The sequence below is a fragment of the Triturus cristatus genome, chromosome 4_2 (assembly GCF_964204655.1).
Source record: "Triturus cristatus chromosome 4_2, aTriCri1.1, whole genome shotgun sequence".
Taxonomy (NCBI): domain Eukaryota; kingdom Metazoa; phylum Chordata; class Amphibia; order Caudata; family Salamandridae; genus Triturus; species Triturus cristatus.
This window is the reverse complement of record NC_140586.1, coordinates 208,497,271-208,523,918: the sequence shown is the minus strand read 5'-3', so window position 1 is coordinate 208,523,918 and position 26,648 is coordinate 208,497,271. Positions and strand designations below refer to the sequence as shown.

General features: G+C 46.7%; 1 protein-coding gene across 2 annotated transcripts in view; it reads left to right on the top strand.

Annotated features, from left to right (window-relative positions):
- POLR3H (RNA polymerase III subunit H) overlaps positions 1 to 21,709 on the top strand; it is an 81,251-nt gene extending 59,542 nt beyond the window's left edge. For both annotated transcript variants that reach the window (XM_085601213.1, XM_085601212.1), the window contains exon 7: positions 20,166 to 21,709. In XM_085601213.1, the coding sequence (XP_085457339.1) occupies positions 20,166 to 20,219 (54 nt within the window). In that variant the 3' untranslated portion in view covers positions 20,220 to 21,709. The remainder of the gene's footprint in view (positions 1 to 20,165) is intronic.
- Positions 21,710 to 26,648: the final 4,939 nt, after the last annotated feature.

Below are 26,648 nucleotides of genomic sequence, written 5' to 3'. Positions count from 1 at the left end.
GCTGGCGAAAAACAATCTGAGGATGGAGCCGAAGCCCATGCGCAGTACGGACCGAAGGAGGAGTCACCGAACTCGTGACTTCCAAAGACTGTCCAAGAAGAAAAACAAACTGCAAGCATCCGGGCCCAACACCAGATGGCGATCTATGCAAAAGTGTACAGATCTGCAGCTCTACATGCCAAGAACAGATGCATACTGGTAAGTAGCATATTCCTTTCCTCTTTTCATGCTCTGATTATGTTGAAATTTTGTTTTTTTTATATAACCGTATGTATACCTGTCTGTCTGAGTGGGAGGGGGGTTGGGGGTAACTTGTCGTTGTCAAAAATTTGGTCTGAATAAAGATATTTTAAAAAAAATAAAACTGTAGGAAAGCAGATTAAAGGTTGTGTAAGAAAAATTAACATTCTATTGGACATAAAAGTGTAAATAAAAATCCTGAAGACAATAAAAAGTTCCCTCGTAAAAAAAAAATAATAAATAAATAAACACAGCCTCGTCAACAAAAATGTCCTTCTTTCATTTAAGTCAATTTGCAGATACAGGGCAGGTTCTCTTTGTGGTTGAGAGAGAAGCTCTGGCTGACCAGTCGCATTGCATATGGGGCCTGCCCGCACATGACTGTGGTAAAAAAAGAGACTTTATAGTGGCAAACGATACATTTTGTAGTGTTTCGGGATTTGTGTAATATTCTGTAACGCCCATTTTGGCAAAACTCTTTATGACATACCTTAGCCAAGGCATGTTTGAGCTATTATCCAGCTTCATGCAGTCTGCCAGTATTGTTCTGCATAGAGCGGCCTCTGAGTTCTTCCAAGTTTTTAGTATTAAATTGTTTTTTATTAGCAGAATTCATAGCATGAAAGTACAGTGCATCATCGCCTACAAGCCCTTGGGCCGGCTACAGTGTAAGCAAAGAAGAAAAGGAGGCTTATGAATTATAGGCTACCTGTTACATTGACTGACACAGCATGTTGCCTACAACCCATCTTGGGCTGGCCGCGTACAGTGGAGAAACCAGTAATGGCTGTGTCATGAGTATAGATGCACACGTGGAAGGTCTATTACACAATGGGTATGCCTATCACAGTGAATTGCAAAGTCGGTATGTCCCACTAGAGGTGATAAGGTCTGCCTTTTAAGGAAAAAAAAAAGGAAGCATAAGCCGAACAATAGTTAAATCAAAAGTAAAAATCCTAAACACTCACCCCCCACCCCTCCCCTCTCCAGGTGAGCTAGGAACTAATCACTTACAAATGGGTATGGTCCAGTGTTGTGGCTACCGGATCCCAAGGGGCCCAATGAGTGTGATCACGGCTATGTGAACTAGCCACCTTCCTGGGTCTCGGAAATCAGTCGCAGGATCCGTGTAAGCGGGACATGACGGTTCCCGGAATTCTCTGGATAAAATTGTGATAAAGGGGGGACAGATTTTGGCATATTCAGCCTTATCCCCTAGATTGGCCATAGACAGTCTCTCCATGCCCAAGAGGGACCATAATTGGTGCAGCCAAAGAGTGTGTTCCGGGATCATGTCCATCCTCCAACCAGCTAGGAGGTACCCGATGGGCAGCATTCAGCGCCAGAGCTAATTGCCTGCCCTTGATAGAACGTAATGGGAAGAACAGTGCGTTGGGCAGTCCCAAGATAGTGTATGCAGGGAACCTAGGAATGGAGGTGTCAGAGTCCTTATCTATTTTGTCAAGGATCGTGTCCTAGTATCTCTTAAGTTTCGGGCAATTTCACAGCAAGTGAAGGAGGGTACCTGGGCTCCCAGCAGAGGCCGTCGCACTGGGGGTTCCATTTGGTTAAGCGAGCTGGGGTGAGGTACCAGTAGGATACAATTTAAAATGCAGTCTCCGTGTGGCCCATAGAGTGTGCGGTGTGATGAGTCCTATAAAAAATGTCCTCCTGCTCATTGTCCGAGAGCGTGCGCCCTATTTCCGCTTCCCAACGTCTCTGTCCCGGTTTCCGATCTCCCTTGGCGCTCTGTATGAGGAACGAATAGATCTCTGAGATAAGTTTGCGATCATCTTTTTTCAAGAAAAGCCACTTCACAAAAGGTAGCATTGGTCTACTAACCAGGGGGCCTACTTCCAAGTTTTTAACCAAAGCAACACTGGCTGTATCGCAAGATAGTCTTTCAAATCACTCAGACCAACTTCCTCATGACAAAAAGAAACTGAGGAACTCCGGGGCACTGAGAGAAGTCTTTTTTAGTACTAGAAGTATGCTTTCTTTATAGCTGTGTGCAGGAACAGTGATGTACACAGCAGAAAACAAGCATGCATGGGCATGCTTCTTTTAACATACACTGTTTTACACTTGGTATTAAAAGGACTGGTATTAATATAATAGTCTCCTTTAAATCCTAAAATCCATTAAAAACAAAATCATTATTTTTGTGAATAACATTTTCAATAGTATCTGTTTTGCTTTATTAACATTTGTTTATTTAACAGTTTTATAAGGCTCCAAACACCAAAATGTATGAGAGCATTTTGCAAAGAAAAGCATTGACTCAAAGATCATGCAGATAACACAGTAACACAAATCAGATGGTCAATGAAATAATCATAGAATTAGTAAATATTACAACGTAGCAAATTATGGGAGGGGAACCAGGGAAGAGGGCAATGAGAACTAGAAAGAAGTACAGAGTGGGGGGATAATGAGTAAAGGTGGGCTGGGAAAGAAGGAGAAGGAGGAGGTAAAGGAAGTCCGGTCTAGAGGGTAGGAGAAAGGGATGCAGAGAGGGGTTTAGTAGGAAGTAAGAGATCGATGGAAGGCAGTGAGTTAGAACAGGACACAAGCTATGGGTAGGATGGTGGAGGGGAGGGCAAGGGGAAAGAGAAGGACATGGAAGGGAGTGTGAGTTGGAGAGAAAAAAGAGAGTAGGAACTGTAGGCAGATAGCAAGGCCAAAGTCGTGTAAGAGAGCAAAAGGGAGAGAAAGGATTGTAGCAGACAAAGTGAACAAGCATTGGTAAATGCATTAGGTTCCGGCTATGGGATTAACAATAAGCTAAGAAGTGTGGGAGCAGTGTATGAGTGAAGGGGGAATGGTGCGAGTGCTCTCTGTGCGGGGTGAGCGGTGCATGAATAAAGGTTGATAAGTGTCTGAGTGCAGAGCGAAAGTGATTCAATGTATGGTGATTTATGTGCGTTCAGTGCAAAATGAAGTGTGTGTGTCCAGGATGAGAGAGGTTACCCTGCTCAAGGTAAGAGGTGTGCAAGTATAGGGTGAGGGGTATGTCAATAGTATAAGTGCAGGATGAGCAGTTTGAGTTCAGGGTGAGAGGTGTGGGTGGAGTGTGAGAGGTATGTCAATGGTGTGTGAGTGCAGAGTCAGCACTATGTGAGTGGTGGATGAGCAGTATCTGACTGCCAGTGCAATGTCACAATGACTTCTGAGTAAATTGTGGGTGATTGTGCAGTGTGAGCAGTGTCTGAGAGTGGGAAAAATCTGTTTAAGTGTTGTTCAAAGTTACAAAATGAGGCAAAACCATGCTGTGTCCTGATATGCTGGAGACAGCTGTATGGGTACTGCTCACCGCACCCTGCTCCTGGTGAGACACGACTTGTCTGTTCTACCACACGTGGCATCTGTGCAGTACAGTGCAGTGCAGGAAAGGGAGACAAAGGAAGGAAAATCAATAATGGAAAGCAAGATAGAAGGAAAGACTGAGGAAGGAAGCAAGAAGATAAGGTTTTAAGAGTAAAGAAAGAGGGGCCAGCGAGCAAGGAAAATATCAAAGAGAAAAGAAATGTATGAAATCTGGGTAGTGAAAAAGAAAGAACAGAAATATGGAGTTTTGGGTGAATCAATAAAGGTTTAGGATGTGGAGTTGCGGATGAATCAAATAAAGTTTTGGGATGTTCTGGTCACAGCTATTGGCTTTGTCAATGTTTTATTTAGCCATGTGCCACATATCTGAATGGCAGGTTCTGCACATCAGAGCTTTTCTTTGGTTAATTTCAGCAATGCTGCACAGCAGCTTCGCAGCTGTACACTATGTTAAAACACAATGACAAAGTCAATGAGTCACCAATAGCCATGTTCCCTGCACAGTATCATTCATAAAAGAGCAGCTCAACTGTGTGCATGTCAAACATGCAACAAGAAAGGGGATTGCAAAGACTAGCGTATTTGCATATTCCCAAAGCACTGTCTTTTTCGGGTGCCCTTTTGTGTCTGCAGGATGGAGGGAGCTTGCTATTTCGGCCTGAATGTGTGAAGGTGGGCAAGAAGAAACTTGGGGCAGAGAAGACAGCAAGTGCTAATCTCCTATGTTCAGTGGTGTAATCAAGGGGTCTCCATTCATACTTTGTGCACCTGGCAGTATGTGCCTTTCATTGACATAGGGAACTTCTGCACAAATATACAAGCCGGATGCAAAAGAAATGGCAGGTTAAAACTGGTGGGACTTGCAGGGCGTTGTTCACTGCAGCTACTTGGGGAGATGTGAAGTTGTTCTAACTTCTTGCCCGTAAAGGAGCATCAGTACAAATGTCAGCATTCCACACAAGCAAAATGGGAAATTGCATGTTTAAAACTGAATGAAGTAATACTTGATCTTCAGTAGGCGATTCAAACTATAGTATTTTATTACAGGGAAATAGCAATTGTGCACTTTAATATAGAAAACACGAGCGCAATGTAGATGGCATGCTACTTTGTAGTCACAGTTTAAACATGTTAATAGATCGCGGAAAGACGAGTTCCATGCTCACTGGTATTGCAGACTATGTGGCTCATCCCAGCAGACCATTTTAACACAGGAGTCTTTAAAAGTTGTAATCATGGTCTATGATGTACAACAGCTACATAGAGCCATGTGATCTAATAAGTGATTTGCAAAAGAGAAAGTTTATGGATCCTGGCAATTCACCAACAAACTTCGCTACCCTCCTGAACCAGCTTATGCAGTCGCCAACACGCACTTTTTGAAGCTGCTTCCAGGATGCCTTTCACTTTCGATGCCAAGTCTACTGCCCAGGCGAAGCTCCCCATACTTGTTATAGCCAGGGACACTGGGGTGAAGTGACCATTCCCAGCCCATCCCACAATTCACACTTACAAAACATTTTTTAAGGAACAGTAGTCGTTGGCAAGCGACAGCATATGCACGTTGCCTGCATGTGAGACCTAATAATCGGCACACGTAAATGAAGCAATTCCGTTTTCAGTCGGACCGGAATTAACTTTGAGTTCTGCAGACAGCATTCAAATTCCTGAAGCAGAGTTGCAAGTGAAACTGATGGGTGCCTATAATATAGAGTGGGGGAGGGGTTAATATTTGTTTAGATGGGAAGGCAGGGTGCTCTCTTTTGAGATATGATTTCAGTATTTATTATTAAAAGTGTTGTTGTCTTTTATATTGATTGTAAATATTTTATGAGGTGTTTCACGAGGATGGGCAAGGTGGGAGGCCTTCTTGCTTGTGCAGAGGAGCGCACCTCTAGTCGTAGTGAACAAGGGATGGGACAGAGCTTGACAAGACGTATCAACAAGGGAAAGGATGTGACGAAGAGGCAAGAGCTGCCCTCTTTAGAACCTGGGATCCAGGTTTGAGACTTGGCATCTGCACATCATCCTGTAATTCTGGGCAGTTCACCTAATCTCCTCTTAACTAAAAATAAAACTAGGAAAGCACTGGTTTTGACAAACACGCAATAGGGTTGGAAACCTACTGTTCACTGTGACCCGGAGCAAAAAATATTAATCATAACGCTAAAGCAAAACTTACTTCTGGTTCATACTGGCAATCTATTTCCAGGAAGTAAAGTGAAGAGGTAGATTAAATCCCAGGCTTCAAATCCACATTTTGACTTCAAGGCAGCAGGCAGGCTAAACCAAATATAAACAAAGACTACCTCTTGGGATGACGATCCATCCCTTAATTTTCCAAGCACCCATGCAGCTGTTGGGCATGCAGCACCCCCTTTGTGTGCATCTGGGCGATATGTGCAGACTGACTGCCTCTTTCAGACTCGGGCTGCTCTCAGGCAAATGCCCTACCTAACACAGGATTCCCTCAAGGGAAAAATGCTGCTCTTCTAACAAGAAATTGCAAGCCTGAAGTGTGCTACATGAACTCACTTAACACTACAGAGATTAAAGTGTTTTCCTCGTTTGGTTGCATTTGGATTGTATTCGTCATAAGTGGTTCCAAAAAATAGGAAGCGGGGGGGGGGGAAAACTGTAAATTGGATGTGTAGAACTAAGGCAAAAATGACGGAGAGAGCAACAAAAACAAGCATTACAATACAACGGTCTCGGCATTGTTAAAGTTAGAGCTATTGGCATTGCTCATGACATTATTTTGGTTTATGTTTTTAAAACATTTAAAGACTTTTTCACATCTAACGTGGGCGATGGAGGCTTATGACTATCAACAGGGAATCCATGCACCGTCTCCAGCAAAACTTATTGTCCAAACGAGTGGTCTGTATTTGAGATTTCAGGTCAAGGGGCTAGTATGATTAGTGCAGGAGTTCCAGTGGGACAGGAACCTCGGGGTGTCAGGGCCCCACTGCACCCCAATTATGGCTTTCTTTTACTTCCCAAACAGTGTCCCCAGTTTCCTTCCTTGCTTTTGGGTTCACAGCATCCTTGTTACTGCTGAGGGGGGGGCGTGGCAGGTTTAGGACTAACTATATATTTTTATAATCGTAAACGTCATGAGCTCATAAGAAAGGTGGACAGCTGCAGGTCATGCAACTGTGGGTGTGTTAAGAGCAGCCCGTGAATAGCCTGTTGGATTGGTCCTGCAGCTATCTGCACGTCAGAGTGTTTCCAAAGGGCAAGTAAATAAATGCAACAAAATACAGTTTTCAGAGGCTTGACATATTTAACGGAAAAAAAACCCACAGCTGGAAACGTGCTGCATCGTGACACTGCCAATTTTATGGGATGCTGGAGTCGTTTTCCCCCTTTCGAGTACAACATACCAGTGAACATGAACACTTTGAAAAAGAAAAGAATTCTTGCCGTCTGAAGTTATACATGTCAAGCCTTCCAATGATAAGCGACAAACTTTCGGTCACGGATGAAGGGACCTATTATCATTGAAATTAGCTACGTTAAGACGGTCCTTAAAATATGGTGTTAAAAGGGTCACTGGTAAACTGTGTACGTTTAATAGAAAACGTGATCCACACGAGGTTGGAATTCATTTGTTTTCCTCCTGAAGCGTATCTCTAAAGCAAACCAGGTAGCACACTGAATTCCCGCAACATGAGCCGCAAAATCTACCTCCTGTGGGTTGATGATTAATGAGCTGTGCTGTAGGTGTGAGGAAACAGTTGAAATGTGCTGTCAAAGGGGATTTTATCATAGAAGAAGGCAAAGGGGATAATGTGTACGCTGTCCCAGCATATTTCGCAACACCCTAGTGTAGCGCTCCGCAGCACCCCAACAGCACGACTCACCAGTGGGAATCCCCAGCTCCTTGGAACCGTGGCCGAAGCCCTTCACCACCTCCCCCTTACAGAAATAGGGTAAAGTGTTCATGGTGACAGCTCCGAGGACGTCCGGGAAGTGCACACACTGTCACAGCACAGAGCGAACCGGCGAATGGATATGGAGAGTCGCTATCCGATAGTGACAGGCGGCGGTGGTGTGACGTCGCATCGTGCGTAGATCATTCACAACCACAGGCTGAAGGGCAACCGTTCTCAAGACTAGAAGAAAGAGTAGACTGTCAACTTTATTGTTACTTCTCAGACAGCGGCCATCTTGCATTACCAATTTCCTTCTTCCGCTAGGCATCTGAAGATCCGTACACGACATTGTTGGAGTAGAGTGACGACATGTTTTCCCTTCGCGACGTACTCCACACGATGCTGCGGGAATCCCCTTGGTTAATCCACTCTGACTGATCATATGTCAGGGCAGGACAATTCTATGGTAGAACCGGCGGGGAATATTATGCTTAAACTTTCTTCTGCTTTATTAAACTACAGCCCCGTCACCGAGTAAATATACTTTAATTCATTTAAAATTGTACAAGTACCGAGGCTCGAAGAGTGGCTTGGGAGCTGGAAATGTGGCAGACTGCGGTGCCCTGAGCTGAGCCTTGCTGCCTTTCTCCGAGGTGAAGCAGAAATGCCTCGGAGAAAGGCAGCGGCGTTTTCGGATTCGGGCGTGTTTTCGGATTCGGGGGCATTTAAACACGCCCTGCGAAAAGCAACGAAAAAACACGCCCCCGAATCCGAAAAGGACGTGGCTTGTCGTGCGAGACAAGCCTCTTCTCCAATGGCTGGCCAGCATTTAAGAGGCCAGCCAATGGAGAAGAGGAGAGAAGAGGGGCGGGTTCAAGCCCCTCTTCTCCAAGTCATTATGTCTCGCGAGCGAGACTGCGCAAGCGCAGCCTTCGCTAGCCGAGACCTAACAATGCGGGAGAGAAAAGCGGGGGAGACACAGAGATAGAGAAGCTGGAACTGCAAGAGAACAGTAGGGACACTGCAACGGGGCGAGGGAAGGCACATGAGCAAGGAATGAAGAGCAGCAGAAAACAGAGATCAAGTAAAAGGGGGGCAAATTGGTGTGTCAATACAGAGGGGGAGAGAGAGAGAGATTTTTGTTAAGTGACCTTTTAGGGCTTTGTCAATCTTCACAAGCCAGCTTTTTAACAATATAAGCTGAAACAAAAGCAAGCAACAAAAGCTTTAAGCGTTAAATTTGTGCAGTGGCCGTCAGACAAGCAAAAAAATGCTGTGCTTAAAGAACAAGCAACGATGGCTGCGACACGGTTTCAATGCGTACAGCCAGGGAAAGTAAACCAAAAAAAGGTTCTACACAAAAGTGAATGGACACAGTACTTCGGCAATGGAAACTGATAAGAGCCCCTTTTAAGATGTATTAAATACATGAGATTTCACAAGCACAGCACAAGCTCTGTGCAGGCGAAACCTAAAAATAATAATAATAAGCAAATTTATAAAGCGCATGGTTACATTAGGCTAGTGTGTCCCCGCGCTACGGAAAACAAGGCCCCTGTTATCCCTGTTGAGCTGCACTCCCTAAAAGGAGAGAACATAGCTGGAGAAAGAGCAAACGACTCAGTGTAAAGTAGGGGAAGGGGGGAGGAAGATGTTTTGGGAGCGATATAGATGAGATGGAGGGAAAGAAATATAGAAGACAGAGCAGAGGAGGAAGTGAAGAAGTGGAAGAGATGAGCAAAAAGGGAAAGTGGGAAGTAGAGAGGATTAGAAAGGTGTGGTGAAAGTGAAATAGAAGAAAGGGGAGGGGAGTGAAAGTAAAAGAGGGAATGAGAATGGGGAAGGCGGTAAGGGCAAGCTGAAGTTGAAACAAGAGCAGGGGAATGAAAGGGGAGTGTGTAAGAGCTGTAAGAAGGATGGAAATATAGAATGTATAAGAAAAATAAATGAAACGAAGGGGGAGAATTGTGAAGCATAAGTGGGACATGGAACAGCTCCGCCCCCAGCTATCCTGGCAGACTGAACACATCCTGCCAACAGTTAGTCCTGTTTTGTCTCACTGTGTGGGAGGAACACACAAAGCCCAACAGCTAAGCAATTCACAGTCAGGTGACCCAGACCAGTGGCAGCAGATACCAAATGGCTAGGACAAGAAAATGCCAAGATTCTAAAAGTGGTATTTGCAGAATTGTGATTTAAAATCCAACTTTACTTGCTAGATATATTCAGTCAACTCTGCCATATCATTTAAAACCTCCAGTGCCACATTATTTTTGTTTCCATAAACTTTTGCTGCCTTTAGTCTTCTCTGACATCTATCACAAAAAGAGCACGTGTGCATCAAAAGTACTGTGTGTAACTATTTCCATTCACGATTTCCAGCTTCTTTCATGATCAAACCCTCAAAGTTGGGGTGACCCTAATAAAAATGTAGCTGGTTTTGATTGCGAGGCTAGAAGAAACCCATTAAAAGTGATTTCCTGACTTGCACCAGTGATGGAGAGAACCCAAGGTGCACAGGTCATTCCAGATTCTTGGATTATAGGCCAAAAAGGCCTGTGGAAGCAAGCACTTTTTGTAGACCTTTTTGATTTCCAGTCTTGCAAGAGATGGAGAATATTTCAAGCATGTAAATATAAGCGAGATTCAGTGCTGAATAATAAATGTTACTTGTAGCTAAAGTTCTCTGTTGTTGGTTTCTTTCCTAGATTAACATATTTGTAATTGTGTATATCCCAGCCTGACAGCGAGGAATAATTTAAACATGTGAATCTATTAAAGATCCAGTGAAAGAGAAAGGGGAAGATCCCTTCTTGTCAGGGATCCACTCCTCAGTATCTAAAGATATAGAGGGTACAAAGATGAGGGTATAGGTACACCCATTCTCTTCCCATACTGATTCTGCTGTAGGTCTCACTGCACAGAACCGTAATAAGGTGGGTGTTGTCATTAAATCTTGGAGAGGTGCTATACCAATTGTGTCTTGCGGACTTTGATCTCTGCCACTATAATGGTTAGTATTAGTTGTGATATTTATACTAGTTATTTTGTTCTTCCTAGTGCATTGTAGCAATCTGCTGTTACTTGTATCCAGAAGGATTTAATACTGGCTAGAAATTACCTAAATCTTGCACTGAACTTCTGGTTATTCTAGTACTGAGACCCACAGACTGTGCAACTTGCTGCTGTCCTACAGCTCCCCTTTTATTCACATATTGATGTCTTCACTGTTTATCAAGCCCTTCACTCCTGACCTGCAGAGCTAGCTGCTATATTAGTACCCTAACAACTCCGTCAGTGCTCCAGTGTGTCGGATTGTAGCACATGGTTAGCCCCAAAATAAAATCTAGGGAAGATTTTAAATGTTTTTGTTTCTTGCAGGTCTGTGATCTGCAGCTGAAGGAACTCTCAAGACCCTGGTTCTCAAGCCTTTATATTGATTGGCTAGCAGAGGACAGCAGGCTTAGGATCCCCATATGTAACCAGTCATTAAAATAACATATCTTAAAGAAGCAAGGGAACCCTCGCTGTTTCTCACAGGCTGATAATGGTCCGACTTTCATATCGTTTTCCGATTGAAAATCCAAAACTAGGATATTCACCACATCTTCTCCTGATCAGATCTTGATCCGGCTACCAGTATATAGCAGTCGCTCACATTTCCTTCCCAATTGATCCTCCGGACTTGATGTATGATTTTGCAACCTCCCATTTAGATTGGCCTTGGTTGGATTTCAAACGTAGACACTGTGAGTCACCGCTTTGCCCTCCATGAAATAGCATTTTTCTCAGGCATCATTTGTCCAGATGATAATCCCATTATTCCGTTAGGGATCGAAACGTCGTCGACCTCAACACTTTGACACGTACTTGTTTATCTCTATAGCATAAATATGTGCAATGGTGCTACCTACATGTTTGTGGCCTAACTGTTTATTGTATTCTGGCCACTGTTTGAAATGCCTGAGTTAAACTCAATTTTTCATTCAGTACTGTCATGATTTCTTTATTTTTCAAATAAATTATAAAATCCATTTGAATTTATATAAATAAAGGCATCATTGTATTTCTGTATGAAATATGGTCCTTAAATTTATGTTGTGACGGACCTTTGTTCCTATATAAATATGTTTTTAAAACAGCATACCATGGACAGGCAGACAATCAGTGAAGGTTATCCACGGAATCCACTTAGCATTTATAAAAATCTTATTTTACTGTAAGACAGTCCACATGTTCAAAATATTGCTGCTATTCCCTTTTCAAACTCCCTCTTTAGTGGGGAACACAGTTACCTTTTGGAACAGCTCCTTCTCTGGTATAGAAAGGCATGAGTCAATTGTTTTGAACATTTACTTCTCTATTTCAGGGAGTAAATTCCATCAGTACCCCCACCTACCAGGAGTCTCTGGCACTGCTGAGTGTCAGTTTTAGTATTTTCAGGAGTATTATAAAAAAGTGTTTTGTAACCAAAATAATTGTTTTGTCAAGAAATGTATAACTGGTGCTAACACCCTGAGCATGCTGTAAAGAATTGAGTTATTGGTTGGGTGGCTAGTGGAAGCCCTACTCAGTCACCAACCATAATCCTTGTCATGCTGAACCACAGAATTCACTAAATTAACCTGTGCTTAACTCTCTGGTAGCGTGACACAAAAGTAGTTCAGCTTTACTTAGGGGCAAATTGTAAAGGATTTATACAGCATACATCCAGTAATAAAGTGAAAAAACACCACAAGAAAAATCCCAAACCAATTTACAATAATATAATACATTGTAATAAATATAATGAGAACAAAATGACAAAAATCCAATCAGTAGAACCAGAGATATGAAAGTTTGAAGTTTTAGGTAGGTATAGGGCCTAAAAGAATAAAGCACCACTTCTATTCTCTGATCGTGCTAGACCAGTCGAAAGTCACAAGTTCAGGCCAAGCTCGTTGGAATGCCAGGCTGGATACAGGGTAGCCCTGCTGAAAATGTTACCTTTTCAAAGTCCTGCATGAAGAGTCAAGTTTGTGGTGGAGGGGGCTGCGAGGAGCCGGGAGAGCTTTCAGATGGTCATTGCTGTAGCGTGAAGAGCAGGCGGGGCGGTGCGGGCTGTCATTGCTGTAGTGTGAACAGCCGGTTGAGCGCATGGTCATTGCTGTAGCGTCACATTGGAGGCTTTTGTTGCTGTAGCGGCAAGTGCAGATCTCTTGTTGCTGGTCGTCGCTGTAGCACAAAGAGTCTGGTTCACCCAAGCTTCACATTGGCATTTGTTGCAGGTGACAGAGTCTCGGCACAAACAGGCCTGTTCGTGGATGCCGAGAGCTCCAAAACTTTAGGATTTCTACTTTCTTTACAGGAGTAGCTCCAATGATGACAGCCAACGGTTCAGGATCTGGGAAGGCACCGCTTGGGAATCAAGATGGTGGGTTACTCCAGAAGAAGACAGCAGGGCCCAGGCAGGTCCAGTTGATGCAGGCCATCTGGGCAGTTGCAAGTAGGCTTCTGGAGCTAGTTGTGTCCCTGTAGCTCTGATCAGGAGGTCAGCCAACTGACCCTTGGAGTCAGTCAGGTTAACCTGGGATGAAGAGAGCAGGTCCAGTCTTTTTTCTCAGGGAGCAGTAGAGGCCTTAGCAGTTGTTCAGTCCACTGGGGAACAAGGCAGTCCTTCTGTAGTCCACAGGTTTAGGAGTGTCCTAAAAAGTGGTTCTGACGCTCCACTATTTATACCTGGTGCCAGCCTTTGGAATGGAGAGGATTCCCTATACCACCTACACATCTGGTACTGGAAAGTTCTTCCCTTCCCCTACTCCAAGAAGTCTGGTGTGACAGAAGACTAGTGTTAGGTTCCTTTGTGTGAGTGTGTATGCTGGAGGCAGCATTTTAAGCTTAAGTGGGACAGGAAACCGCTCCACCCTTAGCTATCCTGGCAGGTTGGTCACATTCTGCCAACAGTTGGCCCCCTTTCCTCTCACTATGTGGGAGAAACGCACATAGCCCAACAGCTAAGTCATTCACAGTCAGGTGACCAAGAGCACTGGCAGCAGGCACCAAATGGTTGGGACAAGAAAATGCCAAGTTTCTAAAAGTGGCATTTTCAGAATTGTGACTTAAAAAACAACCTTACCATTAAAAGGGATTTTAAATTATAATTAATTTGAGTCCAAACTTGATATCCCTATCTGCTTCCAATCAAAAGTTATTACTTATTAAATGTAATAAGGTAACGAAATGTTACCCATTGGGTGAGACAGTCCTTGCAGTAGTGAAAAACAAATTGAGGCCTTTTTCACTACAAGGACAAGTAAAACTTAAAAACAGATGTTCTACTTTTAAAATACAGTGCACTTATATTTATTAAAAAGGAAGGTCTGGCACAGGTTTATTTTTCCAGGTTGAATTGACAGTTGAAAATTGCACTACCGGCTGCAGTGGCAGGCCTGAGGCATATTTTAAAGGGGCCACTTTAATAGGTGGCACAGTGGGTGCTGCTGGTCCACGAGTAGCATTTAATTTACAGGCTCAGGGTATCTGAAAGAAACACGTGGTGATAGATTCCTTACCTTAGAACTACCCCCAGGCGTCAGACTGGATCCGGAAAGTTTTTGTCAGCAGTACCCCTGCGAGTCGGTTGGCGTCGTCGTGCGGCTCCGCGTGCGTCATGGCATCGCCGGTGCCGAGATGACGTCGCTGGAGCTACTTAGACGCGCCCACATGCGCTGACATCAGTTCTTTCTTTTTCCGCGCTAGCAAGCGCAGATCCGGGAAGTGCAAGTACCCCCAGTAATTTTTTGACTGAGTTTTTTTGAGGCCTTTTGTCTCAATTTCTTTCGAGTCGATCGACTCCTGGTGTCATAGGGATGCCCGGCTTCAAGAACTGTGGGGACTGTCACCGCATGATGTCGGTGATGGACCCACATCGTGTGTGTGTCTACTGCCTGGGGCACGACCACGACTCCAAGTCATGCCCCGACTGCCGGGCCATGGCGCCGAAAACTTTGCAGGAGCGGTCTCGAAAGTTGCTGGAAGTCCGGCAGTCGGCTCCGCGCCGCTCAAGGTTCCGGTCCCGTGGGAGGTCGAGGGACCGGTCGTGGAGCCGCCACCATCGTTCTTCTGGATCTGAGCATTCCAAAAAGAAGTTGAAGAAGCGTTTTCGCTCCTCGACTTCCCGTCGCGGCTGTGGGTGCGGGTGGTGCCACCCCCGCGGCTCTGGCGGAGCCTGCAACGTCGCTGTCGGCCTACCCACCCTTTCTGGGTCCGCCGGCGACGCCTGCTCAGGTGCAAGAGTTTCTTGCTGCCATGGCCCGACTCTTTGGCCCATCTGACCCCGCTGGTGCGCCTACGGGCCCGACTGGAGGTCCTGTCCTTCCATCGCCCCGGCGTCGCCTGCGGCTCCGGCGCAGCAGGACCTCCCGGGGTCGGACCCCGGTTGATGCCGGTTGACCTCGTAACACCTCCACCGCCCCCACCGGCACCACCTCCGAGGTCGCCCGCTCCTCGGGACGACGTCGTCCCCAGTTTCAGCCCAGACACGGTGCCGTATCGACGCCGTGCGGTGCCGATCCCAATGCCGATGGGGCCATTTTTCCCCTATGTCCATCCTCTTTATTTTCAGCCTGTTTCGCAGACTTTGGAGGAAGGAGAGGACTGGGAGGGGTCTGAGGACCCTCTCACACAACAGTGTGATTATGATCCGGACTGGGCAGAGGATTTGGGGGGAGACCAGTGGTCTTGACACCTCACCTGACCTTGGCATGCTGTCTTCTCCTACCGTGGCTATGGAGGAGGGAGCCAGTTACGCAGTGGTAGTACGTAGGGCAGCCGAGGCCCTCCACCTCGAACTCCCTACGGTGGCCGTCAGGACTAACCTCCTGACAGAAGTGCTTCAGCTGGTGACAACCTCTTCGGAGCCCTTGCTGCCTTTTAATGACGCACTTTCTAACGTCCTTTTGGGCACTTGGTCCAGGCCCAACACAGGGGCTCCGGGCGACCCCCCTCTTTCTCTCCCAACACCCCACTCTAGAGAGCTTGGTTGTCCAAGCCTCTGCTTCCCAGAGCGGGTTCCCTTCCGCACCTCCGGATAGGGAATCCAAGAAGCTGGAGCAGCTTGGCAAGAAGCTGTTTTCATCTGCCAGCTTAGGGCTGCGGTCGTTGAACACCGCATGTCTCTTGGGCCGTTATTCCCACTCCCTGTGGGATACGGTTGCACAGGTGCTGCCCAATTGTCCGGAGGAGGCACGGATAGTACTCTCCCAAGCTATAGCAGCTGGCAGAGACGCAGCGAAGTTCAGCATTCATTGTAGGCTTGATACCGCCGACTCGCTGGGCAGGACGATTTCCACGACGGTGGCACTTTGGCGCCACGCCTGGATGAGAACAACTGGCTTCTCGGGTGATGTCCTGAACACCTTGATGGACATGCCCTTTGATGGCATTCGCCTTTTGGGTAAGTAGGCGGATAGTGCTTCGGAGCGGTTTAAGGACTCACGGTCTACGGCCAAGTTATTGGGCCTGTCGGGCACTCGCCCTCCTCCGCCTTCTGCTTTTCGCTCCTTTCGTGGCCAAGGAAGGGGTCCCCCAACACATTCGTTCCAGAGCCACAGGCCTGCGCAGCAACATTCTCAGCGCGTCCGCGGATGTGGGAGCAGTCGAGGTGGTTCTGGGGACCAGCGGGCGGGTCAGTCCACCTCCACCCCCGCAGCTTCCACTGCAAAGCCTTCCTAGTCCGACCTTTCAGGCCCATCAAACTCCATTGGGTGGCAGAATTCGCCATCATCTCCCCCACTGGCACAACATCACATCGGACAAGTGGGTGCTGCAAATTGTCCGAAGGGGCTACTCCCTCTCCTTCGAGACTTCCCCTCCTGCCATGCCACCTCAATACCACCGCATGTCGGGGGACCATGTTGCGCTTCTTCAGCAGGAAGTCATGGCCCTCTTGGCCAAGGGGGCCATAGAGCGCGTTCTTGGGCCAGAAGTAGGTTGTGGTTGTTATTCCCACTACTTTCTGGTCCTCAAGAAGGACATGGGTCTGCATCTTATCTTAGACCTTCGTAACGTCAATCGCTTCCTGCGGAAGGAGAAGTTCAAGGTGCTCACACTTGCTCAGGTCTTGTCTGCCCTAGACCCGCAAGATTGGATGGTAGCGTTGGACTTGCAGGATGCTTACTTTCATATTCCCGTCCTGCCGGCCCACAGGAGTTCACGGTAGGCCACAAGCACTTTCACTTCACCGTGCTCCCTTTTGGCCTTACCAGCGCCCCTCGGGTGTTCACAAAAGTGATGGCGGTGGTCGCAGCTCATTTGCTCAGATCAGGGGTCCCAGTCTTCCCCTATCTCGATGACTGGTTGTTAAAGGCAGGCTCGCCCCAGGCAGTCGTCTCCCACCTCCAGACTACGGCCGACCTCCTGCATTTGCTGGGGTTCTCCATCAACGTGCCGAAGTTGCACCTGATTCCCTCTCAGAAGCTCCTCTTCATCGGAGCGGTTCTGGATTTGGCGCAGTTTCGGGTTTATCCTCCCGAGCAGCGAGTCCGGGATATTCAAGCTATGATTCCGATCTTTCAGCCTTAATCCCGGGTTTCGGTCAGGATGGCCTTTCGGCTCCTGGGCCTGATGGCCTCCTGCATCCTGTTGGTGGATCATGCCAGATAGCATATGCAGGCTCTGCAGTGGGATCTGAAGTTCCAGTGGGCACAGCATCAGGGCAACCTGTCCGATCACGTCCAGATCTCGGAAGGCACTGAACTACAATTGCAGTGGTGGCCCACGAATCGCGATTGGGTCAATGGCAGATCCCTCTCCCTTCCCCAACCCTCTCCCTTCCCACAGTGGTGACGGACGCGTCCCTTCTGGGATGGGGCAGCCACATGGGAGAGGCGGAGATACAGAGGACTCTGGTCTCCGGCAGAGTCCCGGCTCCATATCAACCTTCTGGAGCTTCGGACGATCCGACTTGCACTGAAAGCATTTCTTCCCTCTGTCAAGGGGAGAGTTGCGGGTGTTCACGGACAACACCACCGCCATGCGGTACTGCAACTAACAGGGCAGGGTGGGGTCGTGGACCCTATGTCAGGAGGCTCTGCGTCTCTGGACATGGCTGGAACATCAGGGCATATCCCAGGTGGTTCAACACCTGGCAGGTTCTCTGACCGCCCAGGCGGACGAAATCAGCCGCCGGTGCATGATGAATCACGAATGGCGTCTGCACTCGGACGTGGCACAAGGTCTCTTTCAGCAGTGGGAAGAGCCTTGGTTAGAAATATTCACCACAGAAGAGAACGCGCAATGTCATCAGTTCTGCACGTTGGAATTTCCAAGGCGGCACTCGCTAGGCGACGCTTTTCGTCGCGAGTTGCGGTCTACTATACGCCTTTCCGCCTATACCACTTCTACCCAGAGTGCTGAAGAAGATCAAGCGCGACTGGGCCCAAGTAATTCTTGTGGCTCCAGACTGGGCTCGAAGAGTATGGTATCCCTAGCTACTCAGCATGGCTATCGATTCCCCGATCCAACTGCCTCTTCAGGAGGATCTTCTGTCGCAGCAACAGGGGACGGTCCTCCACCTGAGCCTGACCAGTTTCCACCTCCTTGCGTGGAGATTGAGCGGCGGCAGTTGACGTCTTTTGACCTGCCTCCCGAAGTTTGTGATGTAATCTTGCCAGCCAGGCGTCCCTCCACTAAGACGATATATGCCTGCCGGTGGAATAAGTTTGTGGCATGGTGCACAGCAAAGGCTGTGGATCCCCTTTCTGCCCCTCTCTCAGAGGTTAATTTAGTCCTCCTTTCTTTTGCGCCAGCAGGGCTCTGCTCTGGGCACTATCAAGAGCTATCTCTCGGTCATTTCAGCCTTTTTACGGCTTCCAGATCAGCCTTCCCTTTTCAAGTCCCCAGTTGTAAATAGGTTCTTAAAAGGCATTACTCATATTTTCCCTCCTGTACCTTTCATAATCCCTCAGTGGGACTTGAACCTGGTTCTGACATATCTGATGTGTGCTCCCTTTGAGCCACTTCACAACTGTCCTCTTCGTCTTCTCACTTTAAAGACAGCTTTCCTGGTGGCCATCACCTCTGCCAGAAGAGTGAGTGAGCTCCAGGCTCTTTCTTCGAAACCTCCTTTTCTCTCTGTCCATCTGGACAAAGTAGTTCTAAGGACTCGTCCATCTTTTCTGCCAAAGGTTGTCCCTGCCTTTCATATCGGGCAGACCATCACTTTGCCCACCTTCTTTCCACCTCCTCATCCCTAGGAAGAGAGGCTCCACCGTCTGGACTCAAAACATGCGCTCTCATTCTACCTGAACCGCACAGAACAGTTCCGGGTGGATGATCAGCTCTTTGTTGGCTACGGGGCGCCAAGAAAGGTCGGGCCGTGCACAAACGGTCCATCTCTCGGTGGGTCATTTTGTGCATAAAGGCTTGTTATTCTTTGGCTAAAAAGGAGCCTCCGGTGGGGCTGCTCGCCCATTCTACCAGGGGGGCGACGGCAGCTACTACTGCTTTGGGACGTGGTGTCCCCTTACAAGACATCTGTCAGGAAGCTACGTAGGCCTCGCTGCACACGTTTACCAAGCATTATACCCTGGACAGCCAAGTCCAGAGAGACGGCTTCTTTGGCTGTTCTGTTCTCCAATATTTTCTGGTGTGACCTTGGTTCGCAGACCCACCACCTGGGGTATTCTAAGGTAAGGAATCTATCACTACGTGTTTCTTTCAGATGCACAAGTTACTTACCTTCGGTAACGATATATCTGTAAGAAACATTAGTAGTGATAGATTCCTTACCGCCCCACCCATCCTCTCCGTTCTGCGAACTGATTTCTAGGAATAAGGTCATCCCTTTCAGGGCCCTAGTTTCATGGCACCAGTGGTCAGTTTCTTGCATGACTCTGCGTTCCTGGCGCGGAAAGTCGTGTAAAGAACCGACGTCTGCGTGCGTGGGCGCATCTAAGTAGCTCCAGCGACGTCATCTTGGTGCCGACGACACCAATGACGCACGCGGAGCCGCACGACGATGCCTACCGACGTGCAGGGGTACTGCTGAAGAAAACTTTCCGGATCCAGTCTGACGCCTGGGGGTAATTCTAAGGTAAGGAATCTATCACTACTAATTTTTCTTACAGATATATCGTTACCGAAGGTAAGTAACTTGTGCTTTTGGTACACCACTCTACTATGGACTTAAAAGTAAATTAAATATGCCAATCAGGTGTCGGCCAATTTTACCATGTTTTAGGGAGAGAGCACAAACACTGGTTAGCAGTGCTAAAGTGAGTCATAATGCCAATAAAAACTAATTCAGAGAAAAGGAGGGGTGAAAGCAAAACGTTTGGGGGAAGATCACACCAAGAATGTCAGGTCTCACACATATTGACTGGTTTTTCCTCTTGAAAGCTCAGAGGTTGGAAATACCTTCTCTATTTTAGATCTCTTCTTCACAGCAAGGCTTCTGTTGTGAATATTGCTCCTTCTCACCATTGCTGTAGTCCAGCTGTTATGTCCTGAGAAACTGGTAGCAATAGCCTTTATCTTCTGGTTCACCTTTATTTATACTTGTTCCTCTAGTGGTGTGAGGATTAGGGTATAAAATGCTCTCCTTGGTGGCCTCTGCCAAGAACATTGCTAGTTTGTTTGCAATTAACTTAGTCAGCAATCCCACCCTAGTGGTGTATTGACGTTCTTAGGTTGCTTTCATGGGGATTCCCTATTTTACGTTACATTTCTCTTGTTTTTCAGGGTTCAATCAGCGAGCCAGGCCTGGGTCTCCTCTCCTGGTGGACCAGCAGCTAGCTACTAGAACGTCGCTTGTGCCAGCAAGGTGTTATTAGTCACAACTATTTTGTTCAGCCTCAAGTTCCAGGTTCATTGATCCAACAATTTGAGGACCTAATGGGGAACCGTAAGACCATAAATGAATGTTCAGTACCCTGCTCAACACTGCCATTTTTCCAGCCTTCATCATTTGTAAAGTCTTGCACAAGAGTGTGTGAAAGAAAAGCGAGAATTTTGGCTACCTGTTAAGTAGATTCTACTTTAAGAACTAGCAGTATATCATTTACATTCCTGGATGCTTATAGAAATGGTTCTGGCTATGTTGCAACGTCATACCATCAAGATGCAGCCACTGAAATTGGCTTTTGTTTGGGACAGTAGTGAAAAATGGTTTGCTTCCTCTTAAGCACTTCCAATCATGGGTATTTGCTCTTTAATTTATGCCAAATTAAAAAAATAATTGTTTCTTATATAATATTCACTTAATGTGAATCAGGTTAATTTGTCATAGCACGCAACATGCATCTTGGTGACACGGAGTGACTTTACACAACAACAGACTATCTTGCTTTGCGTGTGAAGCAGAGGCCTACAAGGAGAAACTATTTTGCGGTATTAAAAATATTTCGTGATTGAAATGTTTTAAGATTTTCAATGATCAGCCTGTAGTATTTCAGTTTCCTTCAAGATACCAGTGTGGATGATCCCTTATCCCCTTACCACCTGAAAGTGTATCAATCCATGTGGCGACATTGATTTTAGTTGAGTTTCAGAAAATGTACTTGTTTCTTTACATGTCTTATTGGCAACTACTCTTGTGCATACAGCTGTTGCAGTGGGAGTTTTTTTCATGTTATTTTTTTTAACACTCAGTGCTTTGCAGTGATTCCTATCCAACCATTACTGCCTACCTCATCTCATAGGGAGTTCAACTCTACATCAGTCACTAGGTTTCTGTTTTTAAGTGTACTAGCGGGGAGTGAGACTCCTCTTTTGCATACATAGAAAAGAAAACAGAACTACAATAAGTGTAACCATATCCTACAATAATAGAGAACGTTGGAATACTAAGCAATTTCAGCATTAATAGTGTTTACTTCTCTGAAATGGACTGGGAAACCACGTCTGACTGCAATGCAGGAGGATATATGCCATGCTTGATTGGTCTTTTAATGTATCGTGCCACAAGGACAACCGACTATGCCCACGGGGACCTGTGTCAAGATAGTTATGCAAACAGAATACACTGTGGGACTCTTCGAAACCTTCTGGAATCTTCTTTGTATAAATCAGGGGGAAACCCTCATCAAATGTATTATTTAAGTGTCCCAAGCAAAGTTTTTCATTTGGGTTGCAAGAAACAGACAATGAGACTGGAAAGGTCTCTGTTGCTGTAATGTATTCTACTCCAATACAGATGCAAATAACTGTGTGACTTTAGAACAAGTGCAGACGCAGTGCTTAAGTGTGTGTATAAATATTAAAATATATACAAAAGGCACTATAAATCATCCTCAATTCGTGTGCCAACTTTTTACAAATATTCATGTGTATGTAATATACCACAATGCGGATCAACAGTCATCTAAGATCCAAAGGAGATATGGAGATATATGTTGACGTTTCGACACCTTGTGAATGGGAGGGTTCTTCAGGACAAATCGTCTGGCTCAATATCTGCATGTACCTGGAGACAGAAACCAGACCAACTATCATTCTACATCGGACAACATTGTTGAATGTGTATTATCTGCTGTGTGTATTACTAAGAAAACAAGTTTCTTACCTGTAACTTTGGTTCTCCAGTTTTGGAAACTTTCATAGATTCCCATGCTTGAATCATTCCCTGTCGTCGAGATGGGAGTCCCCGGTATACATAAAATAGCAATAGAAACCATTACAAAAGAAGAAACTAGGCCTAGGCCCATTCTAGTTTTGTAACATTTCCACCTCTTTTTGTAAAAGAGACCAAATAAAATGAACAACCAATCAGATTAGCCTCACCCTCTAAAACCTTCCGGAGAGAACCTCAGATTTTCGTAGCCGTAGTGTAATATTATAACTGAAGCTGCTGAAGGCTGAGCTTTTCCAGGGGAGGAGGGTGGGTCACATGGGAATCTATTAAAGTTTCTAATACTGGAGAACCAAAGTTACAGCTAAGTAACTTGTTTTCTTACTCCAGTATTGGAACTTTCATAGATTACCATGCTTGAATCGGAGTAGCTAGCAGTTATGAGCACATTTTTTGAACCTTGATTCCTTATTCATCTATTATTACTCATTAAAATCAAAAGTTAATGTAAATTAAACACATCTGTAAACATAAGGAAAAACGGAAGATACAAGCAAATGAACTTCAAAAATGTGCAAAGAGCATAAGCAGAAAAACTGAAGGTGGGTAGAAAGGGAAAGCTCACCACTTAATGAAAGAGGTTCCCCAGGACTGCCTGGCCCACTGCTGTGTCACTGCATTGACAAATCCAGGCAGTAATGTCTTGTAATTGTATGAGTACTGCTCCAGGTTGCTGCTCCGAAGATCTCCGGCAAAGAGGGCTGTCGAAGAAGAAATCGCCCTCGTGGAGTGAGCACGGACCCAACCTTCAAGGGGCTTGCCTGCTGCTCTGTGACAATACTGGATAGCGCTGGTAATCCAACGAGCAATCCCCTGCTTGGAAAGGGGAAACCCCTTACGAGGGGCGCTGAAAGACACAAATAGTTGAGGAGACTTCCTGAAGTCCTTAGTACGTTGAAGATAGAATTTTAAGCACCTCTGAATATCCAGTGAGTGGAAAAAAGTTTTGAGTATGACCGGCTCATTTAAATGAAAGTCTGAAGGCACTTTCGGTATGAACTAAGGGTTGGTACGGAGTATCACGGTTCCCTTTTTAAATTGTAGAAAAGGATCCTGAATGGTGAGAGCCTGTAATTCACCTACTCTCTTAGCCGAAGTCAAGGCTAGCAGAAGAGCCACCTTCCAGGAGAGGAATTTAGAATCCGCCCGATGAATAGGTTCAAAGGGATGCTTCATGAGCTAGGTGAGAACCAAGTTAAAGTGCCAAAGAGGAGGCGGAGTCTTGACTGGAGGGAAAACTCTTAAAAGGTCCTTGAGAAACTGCTTAATTATCCTTGCCGACCAGAGGGAAGGACCAGATGATGTGCATCTGAAGCGAGAGATGGCGGCAAGATGAACTTTGATTGATTGAGTGAGCCAGTCCTGCTTTCACTAACGAAAGAATGTAAGAAAGAACTTCATGCGGTGCAGAAGAAAGAGGATGAATACCCTCCTGCTGGCACCAAAGGCAGAAAGGCTTCCACTTTAACCAGTATGTCTTGTTGGTACTTGGGGCTCGCGCCTGAGAAAGTACATCTCTACATTCTGCCGAAAGGGTCAAACCAAGAAATTCTCGGTGCTCAGGACCCATGCCGATAAATGCAGGGATCGAGGATCCGGGTGCCAGACTTGGCCTTGGGACATTGTCAGCAGCGAAGGAATCGACTGCACAAGAAGTGGATGGTCCAGGGAGAGGAGATACAGCTCTGTAAACCAAAATTGGCTGGGCCACGCAGGAGCTATTAAAATCATCTTGCAAGGTTCCGCTTTGAGCTTCCTGAGAAGGCTGGAGATCAGCGGAATGGGGGAAACGCGCAAACAAAGGCGCCTGACCAGGCCATCGAAAGCGCATTCCCCAGTAATCCCGGTTGGTGAAGCCTGCTTGCGTAAAATCGGCATTTCGTGTTCTCCGGCGTGGAAAAGAGGTTTATGGACGGCCTTCCCAATAGGCGAAAAACCTGTCCCAGAGTGGACTGGTCCAGTTCCCATTCGTGGCTGACTGATTTCAGTCTTCTCAGCGTGTCCGCTGTTTCGTTGAGAACGCCTGGGAGATGCTCTGCTTTTAACGATATCCTATGCTGGATTGCCCATTCCCAAATTGTCTGAGCTTCTTTTGACAAAAGACGAGACCTGGTGCCGCCCTCTTTGTTCATGTAATGCATGGCCATCGTATTGTCTGTTCGTACTAGGACTGCAGACTGCTCTAACCGCGGGAGAAAAGCCTGTAAGGCCAGGCGAATCGCTCTGAGTTCCAGCAGATTGAAATGTAGAAGACGATGTTGGGGTAGTCAACGGCCGCTTACGTGAAGGTCTTGCAAGACCGCCCTCCAGCGAGGCGTCCGTAGTTATTATCTGAGGAGCTGGGGTGATCCTGAAGGAGAGGCCCCGAGAAATGTTTCCCTCGTTCATCCACCATGATGCGGCATCCCTCATGGACACGGTAACGAAGATCTTGTCTTCGAAGGACCGTCGACTTAGCGCCACTGCAAGCCCAGCTCCTCCTGAAGAGGGCGCATCCGTAACCTGCAGTGAGGAATTAGAGGAATGCAGGAAGAAATGGACCCTAGGAAGGACTTGTAGAGGCGAACTGAAAGTGACTGCCTTCTTAACAGTAGACGGGCCATGGCCATCAGCTTTTCTTGTCTCTACGGGGTCGGAAAGGCTTTGTTGAGGGACGTGTCCAGAATGGCTCCCAGGAACCTGGCTGTTCTGGAAGGACCCAGTCGACTTTTCTGTGTTGAGAGTAAGACCGAGATTGTCAAAAAGGTGTGTGCACGCCGTGACTGATTCCTCTGCCGCGTGTTTGGAAGAAGCCTTCAGCAACCAGTCGTCTAGGTAAGGGAAAACCTGCCACAGGAGCTAGTACTTTTGTAAAGATCCGCGGAGCAGATCTCAGTCCAAAAGGCAGGACCTTGAACTGAAAGTGGCTGTTGGCTACTGTGAAGCGAAAGAACTTCCTGAGGGCTGAATGGATGGGTACATGAAAATATGCGTCCTCTAGATCCAATGTGGCCATGTAATCTCCTGAGTTGAGTAGACGAAGGATGTCCTGCAGAGAAACCATCCGAAATGATTGTTTGATGAGATGGGTGTTGAGCTCCCTCAGATCTAGAATAGGGCGCCACTTCTGTAAGGTCTTCCGAACCAGGAAGAACCAAGAGTAGAAACCCTCTCCCCGCTGTGAGAGAGGAACCAGCTCTATCGCCCCTTTCCGGAGCGTTGATGGACTTCAAAACGTAGAAGACGCAGTGGCGTGAGGGGGCTTGGAAGGTGATGCATGAACAAATTCCAGAGTATGGCCGTATTGAATGATTTTTATAACCCAACGATCCAATGTTATTTGCTGCCAGTTGTGGAAGTAATTTGAGATTCTGTCTCCCACTGGTGTTACAGGAGGAGAAGGGACAGTAGTAAGAGCCACCAAGCCGCTATTGACGCTTAGAGGAGTCCTTCCCCTGGCGTCCTTGTCATCCTCTGTTGTTAGATCCAGAGAAAGAGGATGATTGATTTTGCCGCTGTTCTAATGCGGGCGGTAAGATTGAGAGTTTGATCCATATGAAGAATACTGTTATTGCTGGTATCCCCCTCTGTAGGTAGCATTCCCTCTGCCTCTGGCCCCACAAAAGGGGACCTTGCGGTATTGCAGAGTCCGTAAGGATCTTGCGGTCTCCGTGTATTTCTTAACGTCCTGGAGCGCATCATCAGTATGCTTCCCACAGAGCGCCTCCCCATCAAAGGGAATATCCAAGATTTTGTTTTGGACCTCTGGACGAAACCTTGTAGCTCGCAGCCAGCCTGGAGACGAAGGACAGCAGCTCCCACAAGGGAGCGAAACGCAGTCGGTGCAATGTCCGTTGCACAATCAATTAATTCAAAAGAGGTTTTCTCTCCCTCTTGAAGAATCTTTTTCGCCTCCACTTTCGCATCTTCCGGCAATTTATCCAGATAAGGGGAGAGGTCGTACCACATCTGGCGATCGTAGCGATCAAGTATTGCTTAGGCGTTTGCAGCCCTGACCATCAGGCTGGACATGGAGGAAAACCTCTTGCTGGCGTTATTGAGGCGTCTGCCCTCTTTATCTGGAGGTGTCGAGAGGGGAGCAGAAGGATTTTGGGACTTTCTTTGGGCAGCCTGGAAAATGACAGAGTCTGGTTTAGGCTGACTGACCAGGCAGGCTGGGCTATCCTCAGGAGTCTTATATTTCTTTTCATGGCGAGGCAGTACTGGAATAACCGTGGCTGGACTTCTCATCACTTTTAGACCCTCGTCCCAGACGTGACCAACTATAGGAATGGTCCGAACTGATTTTTGGAAGGCTCCTTGAAGTCATAAAGGAAACATTCAGACTGCACCATGGGTATGGGCATTTCAAATCTCTTAGCAGCCCTTTCCATCAAATTATGGAAACCCCCTATGTCTCTAGGGGGAGAATCCACTGGCACTGGTGAAGGCGAAGCTGGATCAGGAATGACATAGTCATGCCACTCAGTGTCTGGACCTGGAATAGTGACGTTGCCCTGGTCCTCATCAGAGGTATCATCCTGGATGAGAGGGATGATTGGTGGCGCATCTGGAGCCACGGGCAGTGGTGGAGGCGGCGGCAATTGAGGGGTAGA